Consider the following 27,872-nt stretch of genomic DNA (forward strand, 5'->3'; position numbering starts at 1 on the left):
ACGGATGTCATCTTTGTGTTCGGTTATCTTTCAATAATTATCTTCTGACAGTTTTTTTTTTAAAGAATGGAATTGTGGGCTGATTGTCTTGACTGCAGCTATCTTTCTTTCTGGAAACACAGTCTCCATCTAGAGCAGTGGACCCGGTGGGCGATGGTTGGCGGTGGCCAGGCCCATTTGTTTGTTCCAGATGAATGTTTGGTCAAAGGGGCAGTCGGTCTTTCCTTGGATTTTCTTTTAAATCTCAGGATTAGGGATGGTTTAGATGAATGTCTTTATAACAGAGGTAAGAGACGCCACTGGATGTAACTTGAGAGTTGTTCGTGTTCACATCCCTGCTATGTAGAGAAGATGGCTTATAACCATTTGTGGTTCAAAGAATGGAGCCAGCATGGAGAACAACAGAAGTGAGAACTGATGGGGCCCCCAGGCTCTTGCTTAGTCCAGGAGACAACGAGAACCCTGGTGATGTTCAATAGCTGACCCCTTGTCTCTCTGAGAGCCCACCCCACCTTTGCCCTTCCCGTAGGTTGGTTGTGTGAGACACACGTGTACTTTCTGCTAATAGTTTTCCACAGGCTGGCCATGGCTATACCTTACTCATTGATAGGAATATAACAGAAAAATATGGAGAGACAGATGAAAACTGATTCCCCTGAATTTTCTTCCCACAAATTTCTCTTAAATGACTCATCCAGATGCTTTGGCATGATGAAGGTATGGACCACGAGATTCTTATTCGAGGACAGAAGAAAGGTATTCATTTGGAAATACAGAAGGAGGTTTCATAACATACCAATGTGGACCTCAAATGCTTGGCTCGGCCAGTGTCTGCCTTGGAGAGATGCACCCTCACAAGTTAACTGCAGGCTGGGAATCCTTAAAAACTGCAAGGTTTCTTTTTGCAGAGTTCCTTTTGCTGCAGCCCTCTCCAATGATGCAAAAAGCATGAGGAAGATTTCTAATCTAGAAGCGAATTTTCCTAAGGAAGACAGCAGTCTGCCCAGGTTCAGTCATGAAATCCCACGGAAGTTCAGAGTTGAGCACGAGGACTTCTTGACACCAGTCATCGAGTGTTCTGGACTGACTGAGCTGTTGGCAGGGTCTTCCACCAATGCTGTCACATGGGAAGCAGAGTTACAATGACTTCTGAGACCCCCAAAGCAAGGTGCTGACCAGTGGCTGCAGAAGGAAGCCATTGCTTTTCCATCCAGTGACAGCACAGCTTCCGAGGAGCACGGCTTCGCAGGAGCCCGGGCTTACACTTTGATACTCTGGCTGCCCCTGGCTCGAAGTCTTCCTGTCCGGCTACCCGGATCCTCCTGTGATACCTCATTCTGGGGAGCAGCAGGACTTCTGTCCTGAGGTACACCTCCATTTTTTCGGGTTCGTTTTTCTTTGGATTGCTGCTTAGATACAAGAATGCTGTGCCTCTGGGCATAGCTCTGTCTGGTCTCCCTGGTGTTCTTCTGGGCTTGCGACTCCTTGGCCCGCAGCTGGCTAGGGGCTGCAATGTCCTGTGCTGACTGGTCAGTGGCCTGTGGGGGCTGACCCTCTCTGGTTGGCTGATCCTCGCTGAGGGCGGTTTCATTTTCTTGAGTTAATCCTTCAGACATTTCTCCGTTTGGGGATGTACGCATGGACTGAGACGCGTCCTTTGGGGTGGGATTGGTCTGTGCCTTCTTTCTGGAATTGTGGGCTTTGCGGTTTTTCTCCCGGTTCTGGGGGTCTGCTGACACTGGTTCAGTGTGGCCTGGAGAAGACCTGGAGTCATGTGGGTCAGACTCATTCCTCGGAGAGGGCCTGCTGTGGGATTCTGGCTGCTGGGCTGTCTGAGAGTTCCCGATTGGCATCTTTTTCGGGTGTGGCGACTCTTTAGCTGTCTCTCTCTGCACGAGGGTTTTCTTCCTAGCTCCCTTCTGCTTGGTGAGCTCCTGGCTGTGAGGTGTGGCCTGCAGATCCAGAACTTTCTTACTGGAGGCACGGCCTACTTTCGGAGTTTTCCTTTCCCTTGCAGGCTTTGAAGCAGGCCTTGGCTCCGTGTTCTGAGGAAGCTGGGGTTCTGTGGAGGGAGCAGGAATATTTGGGAGCCGGATTGTAGGTGCCTCCTCTTCCTGGGGTGGTTTGGGGCTGTGTTGCAGGGCTTGTTCCTGGACTGGGGGGCTAATAAGTGGGAGCTTCACCTCACTGCCTTTTTCAACCTGGGCTTGCTGTGGACTGTGGACTGCATGGGGGCTCGGGTTTTGGGGTGGTTTGGATTGGGGAGGGCTGATAGGAGGAAGCTTACTGGGGTCTCCATCCTGAGTTGGAAGAGACCTGGGAGAGGGATTCGGGGTCTGTTCTGAGCTTGTCCCCAAAGCCTCTTCCCTGCTGGGAGAGAGAAGCTTGGGGGTGGGTCTCCTGCTCTGGAGAGGAGCCAGGGTCTGGGGCTGTGGCAATCTGGTAGGAGCCAGCCGGCTCCTAGGAAGCAAGGCTACTGGCTGTTCCCTGACCTTTGTGGATGAGTCTTGGGGAGGTGGAATTTCAGGGTAAGGAGTACTGGCCCGCATGACTTCTGCTTTGGGAGTTTCCTCCTTCAGAGGCTTCTCTATCTCAGCATGGGAAGGATCTTCTGGAAGATTGTGCGTGGAGCTACTGGATGCAAGATTGGCTGACTTTGCCCCCTCATCCTGGACTCTCTGAGGACTGACAGAAGCTGGGTCAGGTCCCTGTGCAGGTTCCGACAGGGCTGGGTTGCTAGGGGTTACTTTGGTCTCTCCAGATTCCTTATCCTGATCTAGCTGAGGGCTGAGTGGGGGAGCCGGAGCAGGATGCTGAGGTGGCTCTTGAGACGCCATTGTGGAAGACTGTCCTGCTTCTAGCACAGGTGGCCCAGGCTCATCCTCAGGGCCCTCCGTCTCAGTGGTTATTTTTGGAGGAAGGTTGGCTGGCTGACCGTCCTCTTCCTTCACCTTTGGTGATATGTCTTGGGCCTGCTGAGGTAGATCCAGGTGGCTGGGACTAGCCTCCTTCTTAGGGGCTTCTCCCTCCTCAGTTAAGTCTTGGCTCTGTGGGAGAGTGGGGTTCTGATTTTCAGGGACCATTGCACGAGGCTGAACTTCCAGGAAAGCCTCTGTTTTCTGCCCATCTGCTTGTAGTCTTGCCAAGCGCCTGGGGGAGGGGACCAGGTGTGCAGGGACCCCAGAGACGGTCTTCTTGCTAGAGGAAGCTCCTGCTTTAATATAAAGAGAAGTTAGCTACAAAGGCTCTTTCTTGCTAGAAATTAACAACAAAAACTAACGTTTCCCTGTGGTGATACACAGGGACCTCTAAAACAAGAAAACTACACTTAGACATTCCCCTTCTACGATTTTCTAGATCGATAGAAGTTAGGACAATAGGAAAGGCCACCCAGAGACTGCCCCACGTAGGGATCCATCGCATCTGCTGACACCAAACCCAGACACTGTTGCTGATGCCAAGTGCTTACTGACAGGAGCCAGGTATAGCTGTCTCCTGAGAGGCTCTGCAGGAGCCTGACCAATACAGATGCAGATGCTGGCAGCCAACTATTGGACTGAGCACGGGGACCCCAGTGGAGGAGTTAGGGGAAGGACCCCAGTGGAGGAGTTAGGGGAAGGACTGAAGGAGCTAAAGGGGTTTGCAACCCCATAGGAAGAACAACAATATCAACCAACCAGACCCCTCAGAACTCCCAGACACTAAACCACCAACCAAAGAGTACACATGGAGGGACCCGTGGCTCCAGCTGGATATGTAGCAGAGGATGGCATTGTTTGGCATCAATGGGAGGGAGGACCTTGGTCCTGTGAAGGTTTGATGTCCCAGTGCAAGGGAATGCTAGGGTGCAGGGGTAGTAGTGGGCAGGTGGGTGGGGGAAGTACCCTCACAGAAGCAGGGGGAGGGGGAGGGGAAACAGGGAAGGGGGATAATGTTTGAGTTGTAAATAAATAAACAAATTGTAAACCAATAAAAAATTAAATGAATAAACATCCAGATATTTGCTCTAAACCATTGGGATCTGTGGCCGATAAAGAGTTTCCAAACGAATGAGATTGGTTTTGCTGTTTAATGGTCGAGACCTAATCTGAGTGCTGTAAGGAGCCTTTCCTGTTTACTAATACCCTTGAGGCTCAGAGTTCAGCGGGAACGCAGTGAGTGAGGAAAGGAAGAAGACAGACATGGGTTCAAGGGCTAAGGCACCAGGGTCTGCTCCTGAGGACATGGGTTCAAGGGCATGCTAAGACACCAGGGTCTGCTCCTGAGGATGAAGAGTCCAAGCCTCTGTTCTCAACCCCACCCCCACCCCCAGATTTCCCTGGTTACAGAAACAGCTCCCTGAGGCCCTGGCAATGCTGATGCTGCAGAGAGGGACTGGGTCCTCCAATCCCAGCTTCTCAGAGTAGCTCTGGTCTCCTGGATACAATCACCTCATCCTGCACTGGCTTCTAAATGACAGAAGCCTTGACGTAGTTCTAGTGACCTAAATACCATCTTAACCCAGCCCAGACAGCATGCTCCGAAGTGTGCATGGTCAGAGCTAACAAGCAGCCTGGAATAACCTTGAAGAATCTTCTGAGTTCTATTTGGAGAGACCTTGGTGACCCCAGGCTGGTCCATCTCCAGCAGCAAATGTATCCCTGACCACTGTCCCTTCTCCATGGAGGACGGATGGGTCTGTGCCACTTCGGGTTCATAATGAGCCTTCCAGTCTGGTCCTCCTTGGTTCCCAGTTAAGCTACAAATCTCCTGAGAATGGAATGGACAAGTGGGCAGAGTGAAAAGCCTTCCTCTTGGTAGGATTCCTGAGGATACCCTTGGTTCATCATTTTTGTCACTGAGTTTGTCACAGATATAAACTAAAACACAACTTTAGACAAGAAACAAGGTTAAGTTACAAGGTGAGGCTAACTACAGGAGGCTAACTGGCAAAGAACGGAAAGTGGATCAAAGGTTACCAGGGGCAGGGGGATTACTGCTTAATGAATATAGAGATTATGTTTCAGATACTGAAAAACTTTGAAAACAGGTGGTAGGGATGGTTACACAACACTGAGGATACAGCTAATGGCACCAAATTTCACAGCTAATGGGATTAAAATGGAAAACGAGGGTTGGCAAGACTGCTCAGTGGTTAAAGCTCTTGCTGCCAAGATTGATGACCCGAGTCCAATCTCTGGAACCCACATGGGGGGAAGGGACAATCAATTCCCACAAGTTGTTGACTGATCTTCACACATGCTCATACATGCACACAAGTGCACACACGTGCATGCATATAAATAAATATAAAATATTCTAAGAAACAAAAAATGGCAAGTTATATATAAGATGCATGTGATACATGTACACTATTTAAATAAGAACACTGCAACTTTTTTTTCTTTTTTTCGGAGCTGGGGACCGAACCCAGGGCCTTGCGCTTGCTAGGCAAGCGCTCTACCATTGAGCTAAATCCCCAACCCCAGGAGATCTCCTTTTAGTCTTACAGTCTGACATGCAGGGTTTTCTTTATCTACTTTGATGATTTAACAATTCATGAAATTTGGCTAAATGATACCATGCCCTTTACTAGAAGATAAAAGCACCACTTTATGGGCTGGCAAATTGGTTCATTTTCCCTTTATCATTAATCAGAATTAGGAAAATTATAATTTCATTTCATAACCTTTATGGCTGCCCGTTAGTTCTACTTCCTTAACGCTTCCCCAGAATATAGGAGCTATAGCATTGGTTCTCAACCTGTGGGTCTCGACCCCTGTCAAATGACCCTTCTGCAGGGGATGCTTAAGATCATCAGAAAGCACAGATATTTATGAATCGGTAACAGTAGCAAAATTACAGTTAGGGTTGGGGATTTAGCTCAGTGGTAGAGCGCTTGCCTAGGAAGCACAAGGCCCTGGGTTCGGTCCCCAGCTAAAAAAAAAAAAAAAAATTACAGTTAGACAGAAACAATGGAAATAATTCTATGGTTGGGGTCGCCACAACATGAGGATCTGTATTGAAGGTCACAGCACTAGGAAGAGTGAGAACCACCGGTCTGTAGAGACGGGGGCGGGGGTGGGTGAATATACCCTCACACTGAGTTGCTATTCCAGTGAGTTTCTTCTTGTATCATAGAAACTATACTGTTAACTGCCTGCTTTAGAAACAAATATTTCTACATTACTATGGGAAAAATAGGGCCATGTCATACTTAATTGGTATGCACTTAAAATTAACAGCACATCTAAAGTCGAAGGAGCTAATCATCACTGTACAGAGATGTGTGCATCTGGTGATAGTTCAACTAGCCCATCCTGGCGAGGGCTGAGGTTTCCAGGGCTGGGTTGGTGGATGCTGACCTCAGGATTCAGCTCTTGGCCTTCCTTTTCTTACTCTGTCTCAGCCTCACTGTTACGTGGACGTTATCATTGTATTCCCAGAGACTAGTGGGCAACTTGTGATTCTAGGGATGAAGCTGTATATCATTACTTCAAATATTTGAGGACTGTCTTTAGACCGCACTGACATGGGATTATCTCTTTTGGAAAGATGATGCTACTGAACGTAAGATTTGTTTGTACTGAGGCTCAACACATGGAGATTCTTAACCTAGCTGTGAAAAGCCAGACTTCAATAATGTGCCAGAAAGATGATTTTCCAAATTTTTCTCTATTTAAAATAATGATTACTAGTTAAATTTAAGACAGAAAAGTGAGGCCTCAGGTAACCAATCCAGTTATCTAATCCTTCAGCCTAACCTCTCATAAAATCTTACTTATTGTACTTTCTTTCCCTTAAAAATCTTAATTATTTTTAAAATACCCAATACTAAGATGTTTTTAATCTCTAGCAGGTATATATATGCATACATACATACATACACACATACGTGTATATATATACACATTATGATATATATCACATTCTATGGCATATCATATCTATATGTAATATAGATATACACATATCGAACATAGATAATGATACACATCACAGCAATGAAGAACAGAGTAGCTCAGCTCTGAGCAGAGGGAAAGAGGCAAGGCCCCAGCTAGGCCCAGGACGGCACACCTACATGGGGCTGGCTCCTTCTCAGGAATCTACAGTTTCAGGGGAAGGCAACTCTATCTGTGCCCTGTGGTGTTTACTTTGTCAACTTGACACAAAACCTAGACTTTCCTGGGAAGAGAGTCTCAGTGAAAAACTATACATTGGCTTGACCTGAAGGCGTGCCTGCCGGAGGGCTGTATGCTAATCATGTGAGAAGACTCAGCTCACTGAGGGTGGCCCCATCCCGCAGGCAGGGGGTTCTGAGCTACGTGAGAACAGAGACATCAGCTTAGCACTAGCGAGCAGGCGAGCACGCATGCACTCATTTCTCTCTGCTCTTGACTGCGGATGTGATGTGACTTGACTTTTGCACAGTGATGAGCTGTCACCTGAAAGCCTACTTCCCAAATTGCTTCTTTGTCAGGGAATTTTACTACAGAAGCAGAAATGAAACACAACAGGTCCCATTCACCTGCACTGACCCTATGACCAGGTGACCCTCGCTCTTGGCAAGGATTTTACAGTCCTGGGATTAGACAGACGCCGCTGGCTTGACTCCAGGGGCCACTGGAGATGCCCAAAAAGCTTATTAAGAAGGACTATATTCATTAGAATTTCAAATACACTCACTTGAATGTTGTCTGATCTCTACATTGCCACTGAAGAGGAAGTTTATCTTTAATTATCAACCGAAAAAAATAACTCCCTCTGCAAATTAACTGTAAACATGAGATAAGGTTTTGCCTTAAGAAAACAGTCTTTTTCAGAATATTAAACCTTTTGGAACAGTAAGGTTCTGTTGACGATATAGATCTGATGATTGATTGAAATCCATCCTGTCTACGTTCAAGCTAGAATTTCATTAGTCAATAACAAGATGCCACGGTTTCGATTAGTAAATGTTTCTGAGAAGTTATTATCTTTTTATATAAATTCTATAATTTATACCCTTTCATCAAATCAGATAGGCCTAACCTAATTATTGCAAATAAGTAAGATTTTATTGCATACTGTAAAGTGGCAGTCTACTTTCCTGTGCACACATTAATCTTGCCTGTTAACCTGCCAGTTAGTCACTGCACACTACAGTCAGCGTCCAGATCACTGCAGGGGTAAGAGGAGCTAGGACACAGGGATGGAGCCAGCAGGCTGTCGTGCCAAGTCTTGATCACTGCCCCTCTGTTCAGAAGCGCCACACAGAAACAGACATTCTCAGTTACCCAGAGGACTAATCACTGCTTACCCAAACCCACAAGAGGCTGATGTAAAAGCCAGCGCACCAACTTATTAATTTACAATGGGAGATGGGGCAGGTTCAGGGAGCGGGGCAACGTGTTCTCACGTAAGACACGGCTTCCACAGGGGCCAGGTCTACCCAGGGGACCAAATTAAAGATCACAGGTTGCTTGGATAGCAAAGAATTAAAGCATGGGGAGCCATATTTCCAAGAGAAAGCTCCATGGAGGTCCAAACCTCAATAGTTATCCTGCACTGCTGTCTAAGACGCTTGACAGACCAAGGTTTCGTCAAGTATCTTCTAGTTGGCATGTCCTCAGGTCCTTTAACACATGAGACGCACGTAGCAGGGACAGCAGCTCGCATCTGTGAGTTTACTGGTACTGAACGGACCTCAGTCCAAAATACAAGGAGTACTTGACTTAGGAAATGTGTACAAAATTGCAAAGGGCCCAGTGCGCTTTAGTGCTTGAACTCTGTCAAGGTCGTGACCTGGCTTCCCTTCTCAGCCATCAGGCGAGCAGAAACCTATTTGGACCACCGAGCTGTAAGGCTTCTACAAAGCGGCAACCATCTTAGGTTAACATTTTGCAAATACGAGTATGTGACTGGAGTTCAGTCCACACTGAGGGACCTTTGGGAAAGTTTCTTACTGTAGAAGTAAAACATAAAATTTACCATGTTCAGCACTGTTACGGGAACTGCTATTCAATGTATTAAGTCCACTGACATGGTTGTGTAATTACCATCACTGCCCGTCTCCAGAACTCATTTCATTCTGAAAGACGTAAACTCTGCCCGTTAAACAGTGACGCTCCATTCCCCACTTAGCGTCTGTCATCAAGCGTCTGTTTCCTGTCTGTTCACTTGACTGCTCTAAGTGCCTCATAGAAATGCAACTGTACAGGATCTAGTCTGCTGGCTTTACTCACCACACTGTCGTCAAGGTTCATGTCCTACTGTGTGCCAAGATTTCCTTCTTGAGGTGAGGTAACATCAAAGAGTGTCTGTGACACTTCTTTTATCCATCCATCTACCACTGGACCCCATGGTGGCTTCAATTGGGCTAATATAAATGGAACTGGGTGTCTATTTCCTCAAGAGCTCCCTTTCAGTGGCTTGGGGTATTTATCCAGAAGTGGAACAGCTGGATCACATGGATGCTGTCATGTTTGTTTTTGAGGAACTTGCATACCATTAAACTTTCGCAGCAGCTACAGCATTTTAGCACAAGGTTCTATTGTCTCCAGACACTTTTTAGTTAGGTCGCCATTCAAGTGGGGGAGAGACAAACTTGAGGGACAAGCAGTTCAAACACATCTCAAAATAGTCATGTCCTGAGATTCCTAGGCTTAGAATTCCTGGATTTCAAGTCAATGCCCTCGAATGCCCCTCAGCATTTGCCGCTCAGGACCCACAAGGCAGGAGGGAAATGTAGTATCTGCTTTTCAGGACAAGAAACTGAAGCCTACGACAGCTAAGTAGCTTGGCCAAGTGAGCAGCAGGGTTAGCCCCTCCTCCACCCTACCCTGACCACAGGTTCTGTCCAGTGTAAGGAAACTCTCAAGCTAACAGTCTTGGTGGTTCAGTACGCCACTCCCATAAGGGCATAGGTTTCTGGAAGGCTCAGTTCTGAACCACAGGACCAGCTCGCTGTCTAGTGTCTGTCTGCAGTGGGTGGGCGAGGGGCCCACTACAGCCATGGAGACAGGCATAGCCAATAGACTCAAAGGGCTGATTCATATACCTCAGGGAAAAAGTGTAGGAATTAAATTCTGTGAGCCAGCATGAGCCCAGCCAATGAGTAACCAAATAAGATCAGGGCTGCTTTATCTACTGTCCACGGAAAATCAACTTGGTAGAAAGGAGAGAGGTTACAAACCTGCAGTTGGAGACAAGCCCTTCTTGGCTGTCTCAGTCAACCCCAGGTACTCTCTAATGAGCTCACTGAGCTTTTGGTAGGCAATGTCCAGGTCATCTACAACAAACAACAGAGCATTTTAATGTGCTACGATCATGTCCAAACACTGTGTTCAATGGCGAGTGAACTGACTTGGTCACTACACTTCATTCTATTGCTGTTGGGTAGGATACGATCCTAAGATGACTTTCACAACATTTCCATCTCCTCTAACCTTCCCACCTCAAGTGTGGGCAGAACCTACGGAGGAGAGAAGCACTCATGCTCATGAATATTTTACACTATGCACAAAAGGGATGTGTGGTAGAGTTAAGGTTACTAACAGTGCAGTAAAGGGAGATTATCCAGGTGCTTCGCTCGGATCACAGCTGTGGAAGGACAGATTTGTCTAGTTGGTGACAGAATAAAGGTCAGACACTCAGCGTGCTCTTTGCTGACTAGAAGATGGCCAGCACCGTACAGATAAGACTAAAGAACATGGAGGAGCCATGCACAGCCTTTCTCAGGCAGCCAGCCAGGAAGTAGGAGCTCAGGCCCTCAAGGAGCCGTATTCTGCCAAAGAGAGGGTAATTGGGAGCTAAGCTTTTCCCCAGAGCCTTAATCTTAGCACATAACGGAGCCCTATTATGCTGACCTAACTGGCTGAGCAGACTCTGGGTTAGGCATTAACTGACAGCATTTGTATGCAGCAGTATAAAACCAATATAGATAAGCCATAGGTTAACACAATTTAGAGGCTTGTGAAAACGATCAAACGAACCATACACAATTGTCATTTGCATAATAGTTGATTATTAGCGATATCATATGGCTCAATGTAATGTCTCCCTTTCTACCCAGCATCTCACCAAAAGGCTATTCAGAATTAACTTATTAATTTAAATTTTACTTATTTATTTTGAAAAAAGAGTGTCACTGTAAAACGCTGGCTATCCTTGAACGCTCTATGCAGACCAAGTTTGGCTCCCATATGCCTCCTGAGTACTGGGACTATGAGGCATGCAGCAACCATTGCCAGCCCCCGCCCTTTAACTACTGTATTTATGTCTTTGTTGGAGGGGACACATGTGGCAGTCAGAGGACAACTTAAAGAAGTCAATTTTCACTGAGTAGGGGTGGCACATGCCTTCAGTCCCAGCACTTGGTAGGTAGAGTCAGCTGGATCTCTGAGTTTGAGGCCAGCCTGGTCTACAGAGTAGGTTCCAGGGCTACCTAGAGAAACCCTGTCTTAAAAAAGAAAAAAAATGAAACAAAAACCTGTCAGTTCTCTTCTTTTGTCTGTCATCACACAACATAACAGACTGAACCCAGGTCACCAGGCTTGGCAGCAAAGGACCTTTACCTCTGAGCCACCTTATAGCTCCAAGGTATCTCCTTATCTATACAGAGTGCTTACCTTCCTTCACGGATGTATGAAGTGATATAATTAAAAGTATATAGAAAGTTCTATATTTCAATAATTTATCTTTCTTGCTTCTGCTCCAAATTAGTGGCCATTTTTATCTTTAATTTTTCATTTGATATAACTGTGCCATAACTATACATATTTATGGAACATTATGGTTTCAACACATAAATACGATGTACTTATGATCAAATTTTAATTTAATCAAACTATCACATCCTTCACTTCAAACATGCATTATTTGTTTGTTCTGATAACATTTAAAAATATCTGAGTTAAAAAAAAAAGACACACTTTATTCTAAGGTAGTTTTTTTAAACTGTTTTATCCAGATACTTTTACATTTTCAGTATTTTTCAGCAGTCATGATTCTTTGTAGAGATAGGTTACAATGACATTACCTGAGCTTCATGTGCCTTTAAATGTTTATATATTTCAAGTGAGGTATTATTATCTGTCTTTGTCCTCACAGTGTCCCCAGGGGAGGAAATCTATGTCCACATTTTTTGTTGCTGTTGTTTTTTTGTTTATATTTTATTTTTATTTTTTTATTTTTTAGTCACAGCCCTATGGGCTAAGAAAACTTAACCTCTGATGGAAATAGTGGGAAACTTCTTACCCACTTCTGCAGATTTTTGCAGCTTGTAATTACAACAGATGTCTCTGTTTCCTAAGAATTTTCTTTCCATGACATAAACTGGAAATGCTGTTGCGATGGTTATTCCTGGATGCCCACTCGAGTACATCTGGAATGAACTACATTCCAGAAATGGAGGGCACACCTGTGATTCAGATCTTGAGGCTGGAAGATACAGGCTTCTGACCTGGATCTTGACTTGGAGACCTTGAGGCATAGTGGCCATGAAAATTAGGCCCAGGGTAAAATAGTACCCGCCTTTAATCCCAAGAGATTGAGGTAAGCAGATAACTGAGTTCAAGGCCAGCCTGGGGCAAAGCAAGTTCCAAATCCAGGAACGGTGGCACACACCTTTAATCTGGGCCACATAAGGACACTGGAAGAAAGAAGATTCACTCTTCTTCTCCTGCTTGCACTTCCTGTCAGCACACCTGTAGGAACCTACCTCTTCAGGATTCCAGCTTTGCAGAAGAGCAGCTGAATCATGGGACTGAGCAACTACTGGACTCTTGGACTTCCCATTGCTGGGTTAGTTGGACTAAAGACTGAGTCATTACAATAAATTCCCTCAATATATAGAGACATTCCATAAGTTCTGTGACTCTAGAAAACCCTGACTAATACAGCAGTGATCATATACTTCAAACATGAAAACATTAAAAATAAATAAATAAACCTCCGCTGGGCACTACTGACCTGCATTGATTACTGCATCAAAATATCCTGGAAATTTCCGGTTAACTTTAACATAAAGGTCCACCCTGGAGACAGCGATTTCGATTTCTGCGCGACTGAACAATCCCTTTCTTCGCAAGTATCCCTCATATTTTTCCTTGTCCATAGGCACCACCAAGATATATCGAGGCTCAAAATAGGAATATTTCAAACTTCTTATACCCTAGGTGTTTAAAGAATGTAAGTCAGAAACAGCTGGCCCACTGTGGGCATCACCGTGGGGACATGTGACAACTCAAGGGCACCACACGGTATCACATTCAAGAACACATTTCATCTGTACAATCAGGTGCTATTTCCCTATAAATATTTCAAGGCTGGATTACTTTTCTCTCTTCATCGAATATTAAATTATCATAGGAACTATAACAGTTCTTTCCACCTGGTTGTCCTCAAATTAATCGTTCTAATGAATGTGGCTGTTAAAAAAAAAAAAGAAAGAAAATTATCGGGCATAAACTAGGGCAGTATTTCCATTTTATTACAGAGAAGTAATTTGATTCATATTTCAACAGGCATCCTTGAAGCACGGGAAGACAGAGCTCTTCCCAGGGAAAAAGCATTCCCATGGTACCCTTCTGCTGTCCATTTTCTTGGTACCACTGGATAGATAGGTAGAGTTAGAGATAGATACAATTTAGCACCATGATCTGACAACTACAGTCACAAATACAGTCCTGAACTTGGGGGGAGTTGGGGAAAGGGGTGCCAAACATGATTGAGTGTTGTCTGAAACGTGTCTTCACGTGGGCTAGACCCTGCTACCACTGTGATTGGCTAAGTTCACACATCTATGTCACCTGTCACTTCTCTGGGTCTGGGGAGAGCCTCCTGCCACCACCTTAGCTGGAACCTGTTGGAACCACCATAGCCACCTTGCTTCTACTGTTAGGCAAAGTATCGGCCTCCACCATCTTGGGGCCAGAGCTTCTGCCTTCAACATTTTCTCCATTCACAGATGCAAAATTTAAAGACTGGTTGTAGTAATTATCAAACAAACAAGGAAACAAACAAAAAAACCAACCTTGTGGTTCCACATGTTACAGCCTCCATCCAGAAGGGGATAGCATACCCTGCTAAAGCAGGTGACCACAGGGTGAAAGGATGTGGTCTGTAACCTGGGAGGTCTGGATTGTGATTCAGCTCTGTAGTTCCTAAGCACTCTGCACACATCCCTGAAACTCCCCGGGCATGAGTTCCCTCTTGGGGAAAGGGGGAGAGTTGTTCCCAGTGGATTGTGAAGTCCTTTCGAATCAGCTCTAACATCATCAGTTTAACTCAAGCTCAAAATCGTTGCTTTAACGATTCAGTGGGAAGAAACACAGGCTGCTTTTAAAAGCCGGTGACAAGGGCAGTCTGGAAAAAGACACCTCAGCTGGAGAGGAGTGGGGAAAATAAAACAGTTTATAGACTTGACCTCCAGGAAATGAGGAGGAGTAAGCTCTCAGGGAGAAAACAAAAACAAAAACAAAAAACGGGGAACAGGAGCCATCACTCAAGAAACTGTTGAGACAGAAAAGGGGGATGCGAAAGGACGGAGTGTGGCCGCAATCAAACGTGCATGAGGTTTTGTTTCTCTATCCAAGGATGACACTTTTTAGAAGCGATCTTTTAAAATAATAATTTAAAAAGGAGTAAAGAAGACTGATGGAGAAAGGTAAAGGCTGAAGGAAGTGTGCCCAGCTCTACTGAGGCAGGGCAGTGAGCCAAAGGGGCCGCCATCTCCTCCTCTGTGGCATGACAAAGGAGAATGAAGCAAGTTAATGAAGCAAGCGTTCAGTCAACGGGAAAGAACAGCCATGTCAGGTTACGCTTTACGTCTGTTTTGATTAAATTCATTGTCTGATTAGAAGAGCTATATTGCTTAGCAAAAGCAATTTTTAAAAGACCTGGTTTGTTTAGTTGAGTTAATGTTCTTCAAGAAAGTGGGTGGGAAATTCAAGGGTTTCCTCTAGTTCACAATTTTGGGAAAATGTCTATACGATCTAATTTGAGAAGGATGTTGGGGGTAGCTGGTACACAGGGGAGGGACAAAAATCTGAAAATCTGCAAGTCTAACTTGCCAGAAGTATAAATGAAGGTGTTGCATCCAGTGAACACTCAGAGTCAATCGACAGAACCACCCACACAGCTCTTTGGAGAATGACGGCAGGGTGACCACTCAGGGTGGCACACTCAGGGGACAGGGAGCTGCCCACGCCTGTACCCACTTCGTTTAAACAGAGACACACTGTGATGACAAAGGGGTACTTTACTGAGGAAATGGGAGAGAACACATCTTGAAAGGGGCTGTGATCTAAATCTTGTCACTTAACTTTCACGGGTCTTACCCCACAGTGACAAGCAACTTAATGCTTGACGTTTCTGTAGCATTTCTCTTGTGCACAGCAGTATGTTACCCGGATATTGTAGCCCCAACTTCAGACATTCAACACACACACACACACACACACACACACACACACACACACACATGCACGCACGCATACACTCACAGTTGAATGAAAAAATACTTACTTCTAATTCCATATGGATGCAGCTTGCTAATCCATCTCTTGCAATACCTTCTACAGTGTCCCTATTTAATCCATAATTGTGATTGCCATAATTAAATGTTAAAATAAATTTCCCCTGGAATTAGAAAAAGGCAAAGGTTTGCACACAACAGTTGCTGTAATGTAATGACTAAGTCACTTAACGTCTTACTCTCATGTAATTCTACAGAACTGAAAAGTTGTTAAGAGGTGCAGAAGAGCGACAGGGCCGTGGGATGGTGGAACAGCTAAGCTCTGATGGGTTTTCAGAAGTCTACCTATGAAAAGAAGGTTTACTCAAATAGTCTACTGATAAGATGTTTGCGGAGGGATATGTGTGGAAGCTTCTGGTAGATCAGGTTATGGTGCTTGCTTAACAATTTCCTGCCAAATTCCCACCACAAACCTTCCTCATAGAGAGAGTAAAACTAATGGCTCCCCCTCTCCTTGCAGCCATGCCAGCATCCCAGGCCTTCAGACAAGGATCCCAATCCTAAATTCCTTGCTTTTCAAGATAAGCCATGAGGAATGGGTAATCCTGAAGGCTGTTGACATCCTAAAAGCTTGGGAGGAAGGAAGGAAGGAAGGAAGGAAGGAAGGAAGGACAGACAAAGGAAGGAACAAACAAAGGAAGAAATGAAGGGACAAAGGAATGAAGAAAAATAGACCCAGACCGAGCCTGGTTTTCCTTGCAAAGATGACTTTTTATTGAAAGTACACCAAAAGTTAGACAATAGAATTCTTGCCTGCCCTATAGTCATTTAAACTAAATACCACCCTCTTTGTATATTCTGGAGGCCCATTTCCTGTGTCAGCTGTATTCCTTACAAAAAGAAAGGAAAATGTAGGTTAAAAAACACACCCCTCAAATTGTGACTTTTCCCTTGACGATATATTCAGGAATCCATTAGGCCTACCCTAAACTGGCAAGCTGATAACAGGAGAAGTAATAAAAACGTGGCTGACTTTGGTAAATGTGCCTTCTGAAATGCATGACTTTGGAATAAATAATGTTCAGGGGTGCACCCAACCCCATCAAATGGCGGAGCATCATTAAAAACAGCGAGCAGTTGGGAGTGCAGTGCTGCCGTCGCTCGCAGCAGCCCCGTAGTCTCTTGCTACCCTCCTGCCTCCAGGGTTCTGCAGATCTGTGTAGAGGACAGACTGGCTATCTGCCAGAGGAGAGAGTTTTGGCAGGAGATACAGAGTGCCTTTTGGGGTTGGGTGGGTTTCTGGGGATTATGTGTGCTGGGGTTGATGAGGAAAATCATTACAATTAAAGTTAAAAAACCTACCAACACGTGCCCTTAATTTTTTATTCTTTCAATCTCATAATTTTTTTGTTCTTTGAAAAAAAAGTTCTGATTCTTTTCCATATGTATGCATTTAAACATGTATGTCTATGAATGTGGGCAATGTAGCCATGAGTTTTAGTGCAGTTACCATGTCTGATGGTTCATGGGTCAACTTGGAGAGTGACTCAGGGTGAAATGAACATTAAAACTGGTGAAGCTGGAAGGAGCAGACTGCCCTGGAGTGTGGCTGGGCTGCGTATAACCCCTTAAGACTTGAATGGAACTTGAATGTTTACTGTGGGATCTCCTAAGTATCCAGCTTGCCCGCCCACACAGAAGGTTCTGGCTTGTCAATCTCCTCAACCATGTGATACTTCTAATAAAGCAATCTCTATTTCCACATATATGTATGTGTATAAATATGTGTGTGTGTCTTTGTGTGTGTGCATGCACATGTGTGACTATATGTGTATGTGTGTATATATATATATATATATATATATGTATGTGAGTGTAAAGGAGATTATACAGACACACATACACACATTTACTGGTTCTCTTTCTCTGAAGAGCTCTAACACTCTATACATATCTGAATTATTTTTCAGATATGATTGTTTACTTCCTCTGCGGATTTTCTGGAAGCATGCATGGTTGGAAGAGACCGTGCATTGTGCATATAATATGAAAGAGATCTCATTCAGCTGATTTGTTAAGCCTTAGAGGATGCAGTTCTCCAGCTGTGGCCAGGAACACTCCTTGTGCATGAGGGGTTCCTAATAAGTAGCAATGGTCACACAACAGAAGCCTCCAGTGGGGGCATTTCCGCCGGAGAGTGACTAAGCGTGGTTCCTGTATAAAGGGCTGCCGTAGCTATCTGTGGACTGAGAATGCTTCGCTGACTGGAGGAAAGTGTTGGTTGAGGAGACACGCGAACATGGGAGAGGGAGGAGGTCCATATGTTTCCTCTATCTTAGTGGCCTGCTCACAGTAGGTGTCTGGGGGTGGAGAGGCCACAGTGTCTGCTGAGGAGAGCCAGGCTGTCCGGGCATGTGGTGCGTGGTAGGGGTGGTCTACGTGCAGAAGGCTGAGAGTGTGGGCATGGTCAGGAGGCTGACAGTGTATCATGAATTTATGACTCTGTCTGGCTTAGCTCTCTTCACGAAACAGCGTCACCCGCCAAAGAAAAGGAGATTAGAGGGGAAACTCTGATGAAAATTACATCGGAGTAACACATGTTGGGCAGAGACAGGAGAAATGAGTACTTCTCAAATACACGGGGATTTCTCTGGAGCATAAACTGTAAAGCTAGATATAGCCTAGAAGTGCAACCATTTCTTAGGCTGGGGACTGAAACGGACGAACTTGACTATAGGCCTGATAAAGCTATGAACATCAGGGAGCAGGAGGTGCGGGTGGAGAACAGATAAACCAAACTCCCAGAGAAAACTGCCCCACTCTGACAGCAGAATTTAACATCCACCGTGGAATGGAGGTAGATTCCATCCTAGAGCTCTGAAAAAAAATGCTTCTTAGTACAATGAAGACACACCTCAGATCTCTTTTAAAGGCTGTTAGAAATACAAACTTCTAGAAAACTCTTAATAAATCAAGCAGACCTGTCAACATATAGAGAAAAGGCTTATGATGTCCAAGATGTCCTTTTGATAAGGTTATGGGGAGAGCTGCCTGGGAGTGTGGGACTTGCTCACACGCTTGTCTCTGTGGGTACAAGATGAGCCCTAAGGACACGTACCGCAGTAGACATCTGTGCAAAACCAAGCTAGTGCAACTGCACAGCCAATGCTTAGGCGGCCCATGATTGTGCACAATGGAGGTTTAAGAAGGTCTGCTGCTTTAGGGTGAAGACAGAGAAAGAAGGGGGGGAGAAAAGAGAGGGGGATATAGTACTCCTGGCTGAATGCTGGCTGCTCATGGCACAGAGAAAGACTGGTCCTTCACTGGTTAAGTTGTAGAAGTGGATACAGTGGCAGGGGCTTCGACGGTGACAGGGACGACTGAGGTGTAGGCAACACTACAAGCTGTGGTGTAGGAAAAGCACCAGGAGTTACGGTGAGTGGAGATGCTTTCTGGGTACCAAGGTTGGAAGTGGGTGTGTACTGCATTCGTGTGTACTTACAATGAAACACACCCAAGTGGTGAGGAGTCCCTTCCAGGTGAAGGCCAAGAAGAAGCAAGCGTTTAAGAAAATGCATTTGAGGCCAAAGGATTGTGTTCCACCCTCAACAATGAGCTCACCTCAACTGAATAGATTTAGAAAGTGCAAAACATTTCGTATTTACCATTTTAGAAACCACTGTTTCCTTAGATTCCTGACAAAGAACATGTATTTGTTATGTGATAAAAACAAACCAAAACCAAAACAAACAACAAAACGAAACAAACAAAAAAAACAAAAAAACAAACAAACAAACAAAAAAAAACGGGGAGCAGCCTTACCATGCTCAGCATTTCATCAAAAACCTCTTGGGAAACAAAGTGATAATCAACTCGATTCCCTTCACCAAAGTAAGGCGGTCTTGTGGTGTGACAGGCCCTGAAGTCATAGAAACAGAGAGCTCATGTGACAGGCCCTGAAGTCATAGAAACAGAGAGCTCAGTCAATTTTCACGAACTTGAAAGTCACAATGGAAACGCTTTCATTGTGAAGAATGTTTTAAAAATGAAATCGACCCACAGATCATAAATCATAAAATAATGTAATTGTGAAAACAGTGCGCCTTAGAAGTGTTAGACTATAGTTAATCACTATAATCTATGAGGATTATACAAATTTTGGTTCATCGATATCCAATTTTTACTTATGTTATTTATTGCTTTCTGAGTCACCCCCCTTGCCACCATGTAATGACAGTTGAAGAAGAATAACATCGATTGCTTTCACATTCTCTCTGATCTATGAGCATTTTCTGTAGGCTCCTCTCCCCTCTCCACACACATGGGCACTTCTTTGTCAGGACTGCTTAAGCGCCATCCAAATGCCTCTCCTAAGCTCCTCTGGAATAGCATGCAGGTACTCACACTCCCATAGCCTCAGCCTGCACCATCTGTATTCCCAACTGCTTGCCCAGGGCCCACTTCTTCCTCCACTTGAGGGCAGAGACACCTCCTTCTTCCTGAACTGTGGTTTTATACTAGAATTATGCACAAGCCTCTGTGGGAACACACAGTTCTAGTGCTGAATGAATTCTTAACTCTAGAAGCCTTAGCTATCTACTGTCTTGAGATAGCATCTGTAACCACACATGTGCATGTGCGCAGACACACACACGCACACACACACACACACACACACAGACACACACAGACACAGAGACACACAGACACACACACAGACACACAGACACACAGACACACACACACAGACACACAGACACACAGACACACACAGACACACACACACACACACACACACAGACACACACACAGACACACACACACACACACACACACACACACACACACACACACACACACACCCTTACTCTGAAACCTTCTTTCATAATCTTTCCTGTCTTCCCAGCACAATATATAGCTGGAAGACCTTTGTCCTCTTGTCCTTGCAATCCCAATACCTGGCACACGGCAGGCATTCGCTAAACTTACTGTGACATCAAGGGAAAATGAAAGGCGTGAGGTGCACAGCTGTGAAGCTCACCATTATAAAGGTGACCTGCCCAAGGTCACCCTGCAGGCTGATGATGGCCCCAGGACCAGAACACAAAGTTCTCAACTCCCCAAGACTCTAGATCTCATAGCCTTCTGCATTGCAAGTAGTAAGTCCTGGGAATTAAACTGAATTTTAGATTACCTAGTAGCTCTAAAATAGGAGTGGAGAGTTGCTGGATGCTTGGCATGCTAATTCCTTTACAACAGAAAGAGAAAAGAAGACCACAGAGCAGGTACTGTTTCTTATTTTGCAGATGATCAACTGAGCACAGCATTTATACACAGAGCTAAGCAGCTACACCAGGATGACTCCAGTCAACCTCTGTGATGACACACCAATCAGGAGGTACGAAGCTAAGCCTCGAAAGTCAAGGCCACGGGTCTTTAAAATTCATATGACTGCTCCCTTTCTATTACACTCAAGAAATAAACGCACCAGGAAAGTTTCAGGTCTCAATGTTACGTTTATACAGTAGATGCCAGAAGAGAACACGTCCAAAACACGGTGACATTTGTTTTGTTGTTGGAATGCGTGGGCATTTCCCCCGTGCCTGGGCAGAGACCTGGGACCCTCTGTCTATTGGTGTCCCTGACAGTCAGGAAGATAAAGCTGTGGCCTGGCATCCGTGGCTGTGCTCCTTCAGCAAAGTCTTGACACGCTACATTGAATTTACATCTCCCAACAAAGGGATTGAGTGGCAGGGAGTTTTGAAGAGTTTCTAAACAGAGGCTAAGCAAAGAAGCAATTTGAAGCACGTGGGCAGGTAAACAAGGAGACGGCTTCAGTGGCGTGGAGATGGGGCTGACAGACTTGCAGAAGCGCTGGGACCTTCTATTAAGAAAGACCTACGGTGACCTGTGGGCTTTCCAAGCTGTCATCCGATTTCTACATAGAGAGACCTTCACTGTGTGTGTGTGTGTGTGTGTGTGTGTGTGTGTGTGTGTGTGTGTGTGTGTGTGTGTGTGTGAGCACCCTGAAAAGGGAATCTATCACAATGTTTCACCAAGCTCACTTAGGAAAAGCAGCAGCAACTTTACCTCAAGTGGCTTTCTTTGGGGCGCCCTGTCAGCATCTGCCCACTCCTCCGCACACATATTTCTATGACTTTATTGCTTGCTAATTAATTTACTAGTGAAATCCTGGTGCATGGTTAAATCATGGCTTCAGATGGGAGCCAGACTCCCTGTTAGTTTCACTTTGCCACCAAAGGACTAAGCAGGACACTGAGGAGGAACTGCATCTCTGGCTATAAAGGACCGAGGGGAACTTTGGCATTCCAGAGAGGGCGGTCATCGACCTGCTAACAAACCATGTCCCTGGAAAGGACACTGTGGGAAGGAAGGAAATCTGGACGGCCATCCCTACGAATGGCATTCTAAAGTGTCCAGGGCAAGGTGAAAGGAAGAAAAGCCATCTAAGAAGAAAGAATGGGGAGGTAGTTGGGGAAGTAGACTGTCCCAGTGAGACTCAAGCATAGCTTTAGAACCTTAGTTCTGGACTTGAGTGCCTCAGGAAACCATGAGCAGGACAGTGAGTCCTGTGCTAATTCAGGCAGAGCTTGGCTGAGCCCATGATTCAGTCCACGGTAATATGTCGTATTGTTGTGATTTCTCTCAATGTGTAGCCACGGAAGCCCAGGTGCTTGTCTGCACACCCAGGGCATCAGGAAACTGCTGGACACAGTTGAAGGGATCATGAACACAAGGGACTCCAGGGAGCCACCCCTATGCTCATGTTCTGGTGAGTAGAGACTGCCTGGCTCGTGCCAGCATCACCTGCCCACTTTATTGTAACCCATCTCCCTGTCTCCAGTGTTCCTTCCCTAAGCCTTGTCCCAAACTGCCCACCTGGCACCTTTGTTAAAGCACAGATGGTAACATCCTGCTCCCTGCTTAGACACTCACGGTGACCAGACGTCTGTCTACCTTCCTAGCCTAGTCTTTTGTCTGCCCACCTTCCTACTTTCAAGTTTAGCCTTCAGAGTTGTTCAACAGTGTGTCCTCTCTCTTAACAAAGTGTCTATGCCTCACTAGGGCAGTGTCTCCATCAGACCCTACATCCTACCATGCTGTCGTGGGCTCTTCCCTGGTAACAGAACTCTGCCAGGTCTCTTGTTAGAGAGCATTTCCTGCGTAAATCCCATCCAACATGCATTGTTTTATGAAGCCAGAAGGATGGGGCCCATATTTGCTCGTTTCAGTTTTATCATTGGTGCCTGGACCATGGCCATCCTGTATTACTGAATAAGTCAAGGAGACATGCTACAAGGCTGTTACAGTCGTAGAAAGGGATGCATCAAAGAAAAATGGCCTTAGGCTCTCTCGTTCAGCTAAACTGAACTTTAGCTATCTCATGCAGCCAAACAGCTAAAATAAAGACATTTTTATTTTAATGCTAAAAATAAAAACACATGTAGTAGTCAGTATCAGAAAAAGCAGTAGAGATTATTATTATAAAACAGAGATGGAGGAAAGAACAGTCTGTCTTTCAGGATGCTTCAGGTCACATGACTGGAGTTAAGCCTGGAAGATGTCTTGGTGGGGCCTTCTTTATCCAACACGTTTCCAGTCACGGCTCGTATGGTAATATGGAGTAAGAAATAGACGTTGAGAGCAGTACTTTCTTATCTCTAGGCCACCAGTAACTATACGTAAAGAAACGGCATCTAACCTGGTTCTACACCAAGAAGCAGCAGTAAAAGCAAAGCCTAGTATCACAGAACACGCCGTCCACCACTGTTGGGTATATCACGGAATCATGCTCTTTCTTCATGTATCTGTGCATGCAAGTCGGCATGTGAGAATTTCACTCATTGCCTTGATCATGGTGCATGTAATTATAAGGAGAAAAACACCAAAGAGAAGAAAATAAATAAGAGAGAAGAGTTGAGTAAGTAGCCGGGAAAATGTTGCGGTGAGATTGTATCTGTGCCTTCTTTCATTTAATTAAAAATCTACAATCTATGTGGGATAAGGAACATTAAGAGGAAACTGCAAAGGAATGGCTTATCTCTTAAGATGTGCTTCGGTTTACTTTTGGTGTTAATCAAAGTGGCAGGCCTAGCTTAGCCTTCTCCACGGATGAAGCCACTAGCTACCTAATGCTCTTCTTCTTTGTGGCCCAAGGACAAGGTCTCTGACCCAGACCCTGGTGGAGCTGAGAACGACCCGCCACAGGACGGGCCTGGCTGAGACCGGTGGGTGGACCTACTTCTGCCCCTCTGAGGTGGGGGGTGAAGGGGGAGGGGGTGGAACAACTGGTAGCACAGTCAGAAGGGGGGAATCAGTGGCCGCCCCAGAACAGCCATGAAGCTCATTCTGTGGGATTTGCCACCTCACACCTGCACAAATGCCACACAGTCCATGTTTTAAGGCAGCAACTCCTTACCAGGCTATACACTGACAAAGGAAAGACGTCAGCAGTCTCTCACTGTGTCATCAGGGACTAGAACATGGGAGCAACTCAGTAAAGATTGAATGAATGAATGAATGAATGAATGAATGAATCCATCTATCCATTTCTCCACAGAGCCATCAGGAAGGCCATCAAAACTTCCTGTCGCTGTCATTTCAGCTAAATTTGCAGACATGGCCACTAACTTAGCAGTCCATTTATTCAATTAGTCATTCATGTAATAAATATTTATTACACATGTTCTAAGTACCTGGTCATATGTTAGACACTGAGAACTCACTGGTGAACAAGGCTAAGGTGGCCACTCGTCTACCTGGGCTTAGAAAAAGACACTAAGTGAAACAATCGAATCAGGATGGGTAAGCATTTTAACTTGTTTAACACGTGGAACTGGTGGGAATGAGTAGTTGAGCAGATAAGAGCATCGGAGCAGTCTGGATCAGAAATCTTGATGGAAAGTCAATAAACATTTCCAAAGCACATCACAGCAAACATGCTGTGGCAAGAGCAGCAATAAATGAAAAGGTCCAGGCCAACTATTGCCAGATGCTGCCACAGACATGACAGGGATGAGAGAAAGACCTGGTTCCCTAGGTGGCTTTGGTTTGCTAAGAGGTTCCAAATGTATACCGTGGCACAATGGTCAGTGCGTCCCTTGATCTCTTACTTGACCTTCCACACACTGTGTCCGGCTTGTCTTTGAAAGCTGATTGGGTGTCCCCACGGAACATATTGGCCGCTAAGCTTTTAACGCTAGTACTAACTTTTAGCTCATTTTTATAACTTTGTGGTATTTCTATTCTATAGTATTTGTGTCTAGAATGCCCAAATGTGTGCTGTAATTTTAAGTATCTAGATAAATGGGCCTTTTAAAGATGGTATGTACACTGTTTGAACACATACAGCCTCAGGAAGGGACCTTTTCTGTAATGGCATTAGAAACTAGCATTTCGTACTGGCCTACACAGCTTTGTAGTTACATTCAACTCGATGGCATACACACCACTAATTTCAAAGTAAATCCTTTGTCACATATAAAGACCAAAGAGGAAAGGGTCAGAAGATCACAGTTCAACTCTAAATGTGATTTCCAGAAACGTCTAAAACTCTTGCAAGTCCAGTGGGCTGGTTTTCTCAGATGGTTCCTTTTGCTCCGTTTTGCACCCCCACAACCCCCCACCGGCCCCCACCCTCATCTACTCCATTTGCTACAGGAGACCTAGAGCTTGTTGAGTCACCTGAGGGAAGGGACAGGAGACCCTCGTGCTGCCCCCTCTGCTGCTATGTGCCTCTGGAGAGGAGACGAGGAACCTCAGAGTTGCCAGCCTGTGTTCCAGGCCCAGCTCGGGAAAGGCTGTCCGAGGAAGACAGACCACCAGGTAAGAGTAACTCCGCGTGACCCACACTGTGACCTCGCAGGTACTGTATGCCAATGTCTCCTGGCTGAAACAGTCCATCCCAGAGGGACGCTCAATACGATACAGGGAGTCCTGGCATCCCAGAAAGTTCCAGATACAAGATTCATGAACACAGCTCCCATCACCACCACCTGACCCTGTCCACCAATCCCCACCCACCCCATCCCCTCCCACCTCTGCTCCCTGAGGCCTCTATTTCCTTGAGGTTAACTATGCAGTAAGGACTGCTGAGGGCCTGCTGAGGGGGCTGGAAGTGGTGCTGTGAGCTGCAGGGTCCCAGCTTTTGTGAGTCATCTCCATGCTGAGATGGGTTTTGGTGAGGCAGCTGCTTTTGAGCTGTCCCTGCTACTGTAAGTAACCCCAATAAACTCTTTGGTTCAATAAGTTGTTCTCTAATGGAATCACCACCTTGGTCTGTCAGACTCAGATGCCAACAGGCATACTTACCCGTATCTGAAGTAAGTACTAAACTGTCTGCAGAGGCGGTGGGCAAGTTCTCGTTTCCCACAAGCTTCAGGCCCAGTCAGTATGAGCATGGGATAAGGGGCGTCCAGACTCGGCAGAGTGCTGCAACGAGACCCAGCAGAGACGCCCCCTGTTAGCCACCTCACAGTCATAGTCACCTCACTGCTGAATGCAAGCAAGGACGGTTCCACTTTCCAGAAACAAGATTATAATATGCCCAGAATGACATTTAGGGCTGGAGAGACAGACCAGGGCTTAATTTCACTTGCTGCTCTCGTGAGAAGACCCAGGCTTGGTTTTAACACCTACATCTAGCAGCTCATAACCAACTAGAGCTCCAGTTCCATAGGAATCCGACGTCCTCTTCTGGCCTAATAGGCACCTACACACACATGGTGCACACATACGTGCACTTGGGCATACATACATACAACATAAAATAAAATATAACCATTGGGGAAAATAACATTCAAAGGATAGATAATAATAATAATGATGATGATGATGGTGATGATGATGTAAAAATGCAAGTTTACCTCAATTTACTTTACCAAGCTTTTCTAAAGGAAAAACATGGAAGGACACATTAGTTCCTGACTGCTAATCTATTCCTCTTAGAACTTATCAATGAGCAAAGTGCGTGAATTCTGGGGGCAGTGTTTAGAATCCATATCTACTGCCCCAGAACACAGGCATGCCAAGCAGGCTTCAGAGGAACAACAGACGCCACACGTGAGCAGTCACTGCATGCCAGGCACTGCTCTACACTCTCCACACACCCCTCATGTAATTACCACAAGAGCTGAGGAGGCTGTTTCTACCGTTCCTCATTTAACAAACTGGAGTAAAGAAAGGCTGACTGACTTGCTCAAAGGAAAGGATGGGCTGGAACATGACTCTAGACTGGAAGACTAGAATAACGGATAAAATTCTTGCTGGCCTAGTGGCACACTCATTCAACCCGGCACAGATTCAGAGACAGAGGAAGGAAGATCTTTGTGCTTTGAAGGCCGGCTTGGGCTACATAGTAAATTCCAAGCCAGCCAGAGTTGCATAAAGAGACCCTGTCTTTAAACAACAACAACAACAACAACAACAACAACAACAACCAATGAATGAAATGATCAACACAGTGTCCTCATCCTGAGCATGAAGCATACCACAAAAACAGATTAAAATAAAATGTCTGTTGGAGTAGCTGAGATGTGGATCCAGTTCTACACAGGTCAGGAAATAGCAGATTTCTAATCTCTATGGATAGGCATAGAAATGGAGAAAGCATGGGACAAACGCCCATGGAAAACACTCATAACAGAAGTGTCTCCAGGGAAATGCAGACTGTCTGGTGCTGGAGCCCGTGCAGGACAAGGAACAGTGGGTGCTATCTAACAGATCTGAGGTCAGGAACCCTCCAAACAGCCCTGGGTAGGCACTGGGAGCAGACAGGCTCAAGCTGACATGTGCTGACACCTGCGTGTGGTATTCACAGTTCTTCAGCAGTGGCAGCCCAGACTGGAGTCAGCCTAAATAACCTTTCACATGTGAATGGTTAAACTAATTCGGATAAACCTATGCCCTGGAATGCTACTTAGCAATGAAAAAGAATTCAATCACAAGGACGGATTTCCAGGAAGGTATCCTGCATGGGGTGGGAGGGTGCCAGTTTGGGCAAGTTACTCTGTATGATCCACACATATCATCAACTTTTTTTAATAAGATTATTTTTTATTTTATGTATATGTGTGGCATCAAATTCCATTATAGATGGTTGTGAGCCACCATGCAATTGCTGGGAATTGAACTCAGGACCTGTGGAAGAGCAGCCAGTGCTCTTAACCACTGAGCCATCTCTCCAGCCCCGACACATCATCATCTTGAAGTGAATATTATACAGTGAGGGTAGATCCAGAGACGGCAGAGAGGAGAGGAGAGACCAGGAGGGAAGGGGGTTCTGGCTATCCAAAGGCACACAGGAGACACTTGTGGTGACACTGCTAAGTCTTGAGAGTGGTGTTTGAGTGACTGAGTCCTGATGAACCTGCATAGAACCAGATGGAACTGAACCCACAGGAGCGCCTGAGGGGCT

At 45.5% G+C, this 27,872-nt stretch overlaps 1 protein-coding gene across 1 annotated transcript in view; it reads right to left on the reverse strand.

Moving 5' to 3' along the window:
- The window catches only part of Lrguk (leucine rich repeats and guanylate kinase domain containing), a 106,682-nt gene that overhangs the window by 34,585 nt on the left and 44,225 nt on the right, over positions 1 to 27,872 (reverse strand). The window contains exons 11-15 of the mRNA XM_032906791.1: positions 25,769 to 25,888; positions 19,259 to 19,355; positions 15,487 to 15,600; positions 12,931 to 13,132; positions 10,154 to 10,249 (exon numbers count right to left, since the gene is read on the reverse strand). Of these exons, the coding sequence (XP_032762682.1) occupies positions 10,154 to 10,249; positions 12,931 to 13,132; positions 15,487 to 15,600; positions 19,259 to 19,355; positions 25,769 to 25,888 (629 nt within the window). The remainder of the gene's footprint in view (positions 1 to 10,153; positions 10,250 to 12,930; positions 13,133 to 15,486; positions 15,601 to 19,258; positions 19,356 to 25,768; positions 25,889 to 27,872) is intronic.

The sequence above is a fragment of the Rattus rattus genome, chromosome 6, assembly GCF_011064425.1.
Source record: "Rattus rattus isolate New Zealand chromosome 6, Rrattus_CSIRO_v1, whole genome shotgun sequence".
Taxonomy (NCBI): domain Eukaryota; kingdom Metazoa; phylum Chordata; class Mammalia; order Rodentia; family Muridae; genus Rattus; species Rattus rattus.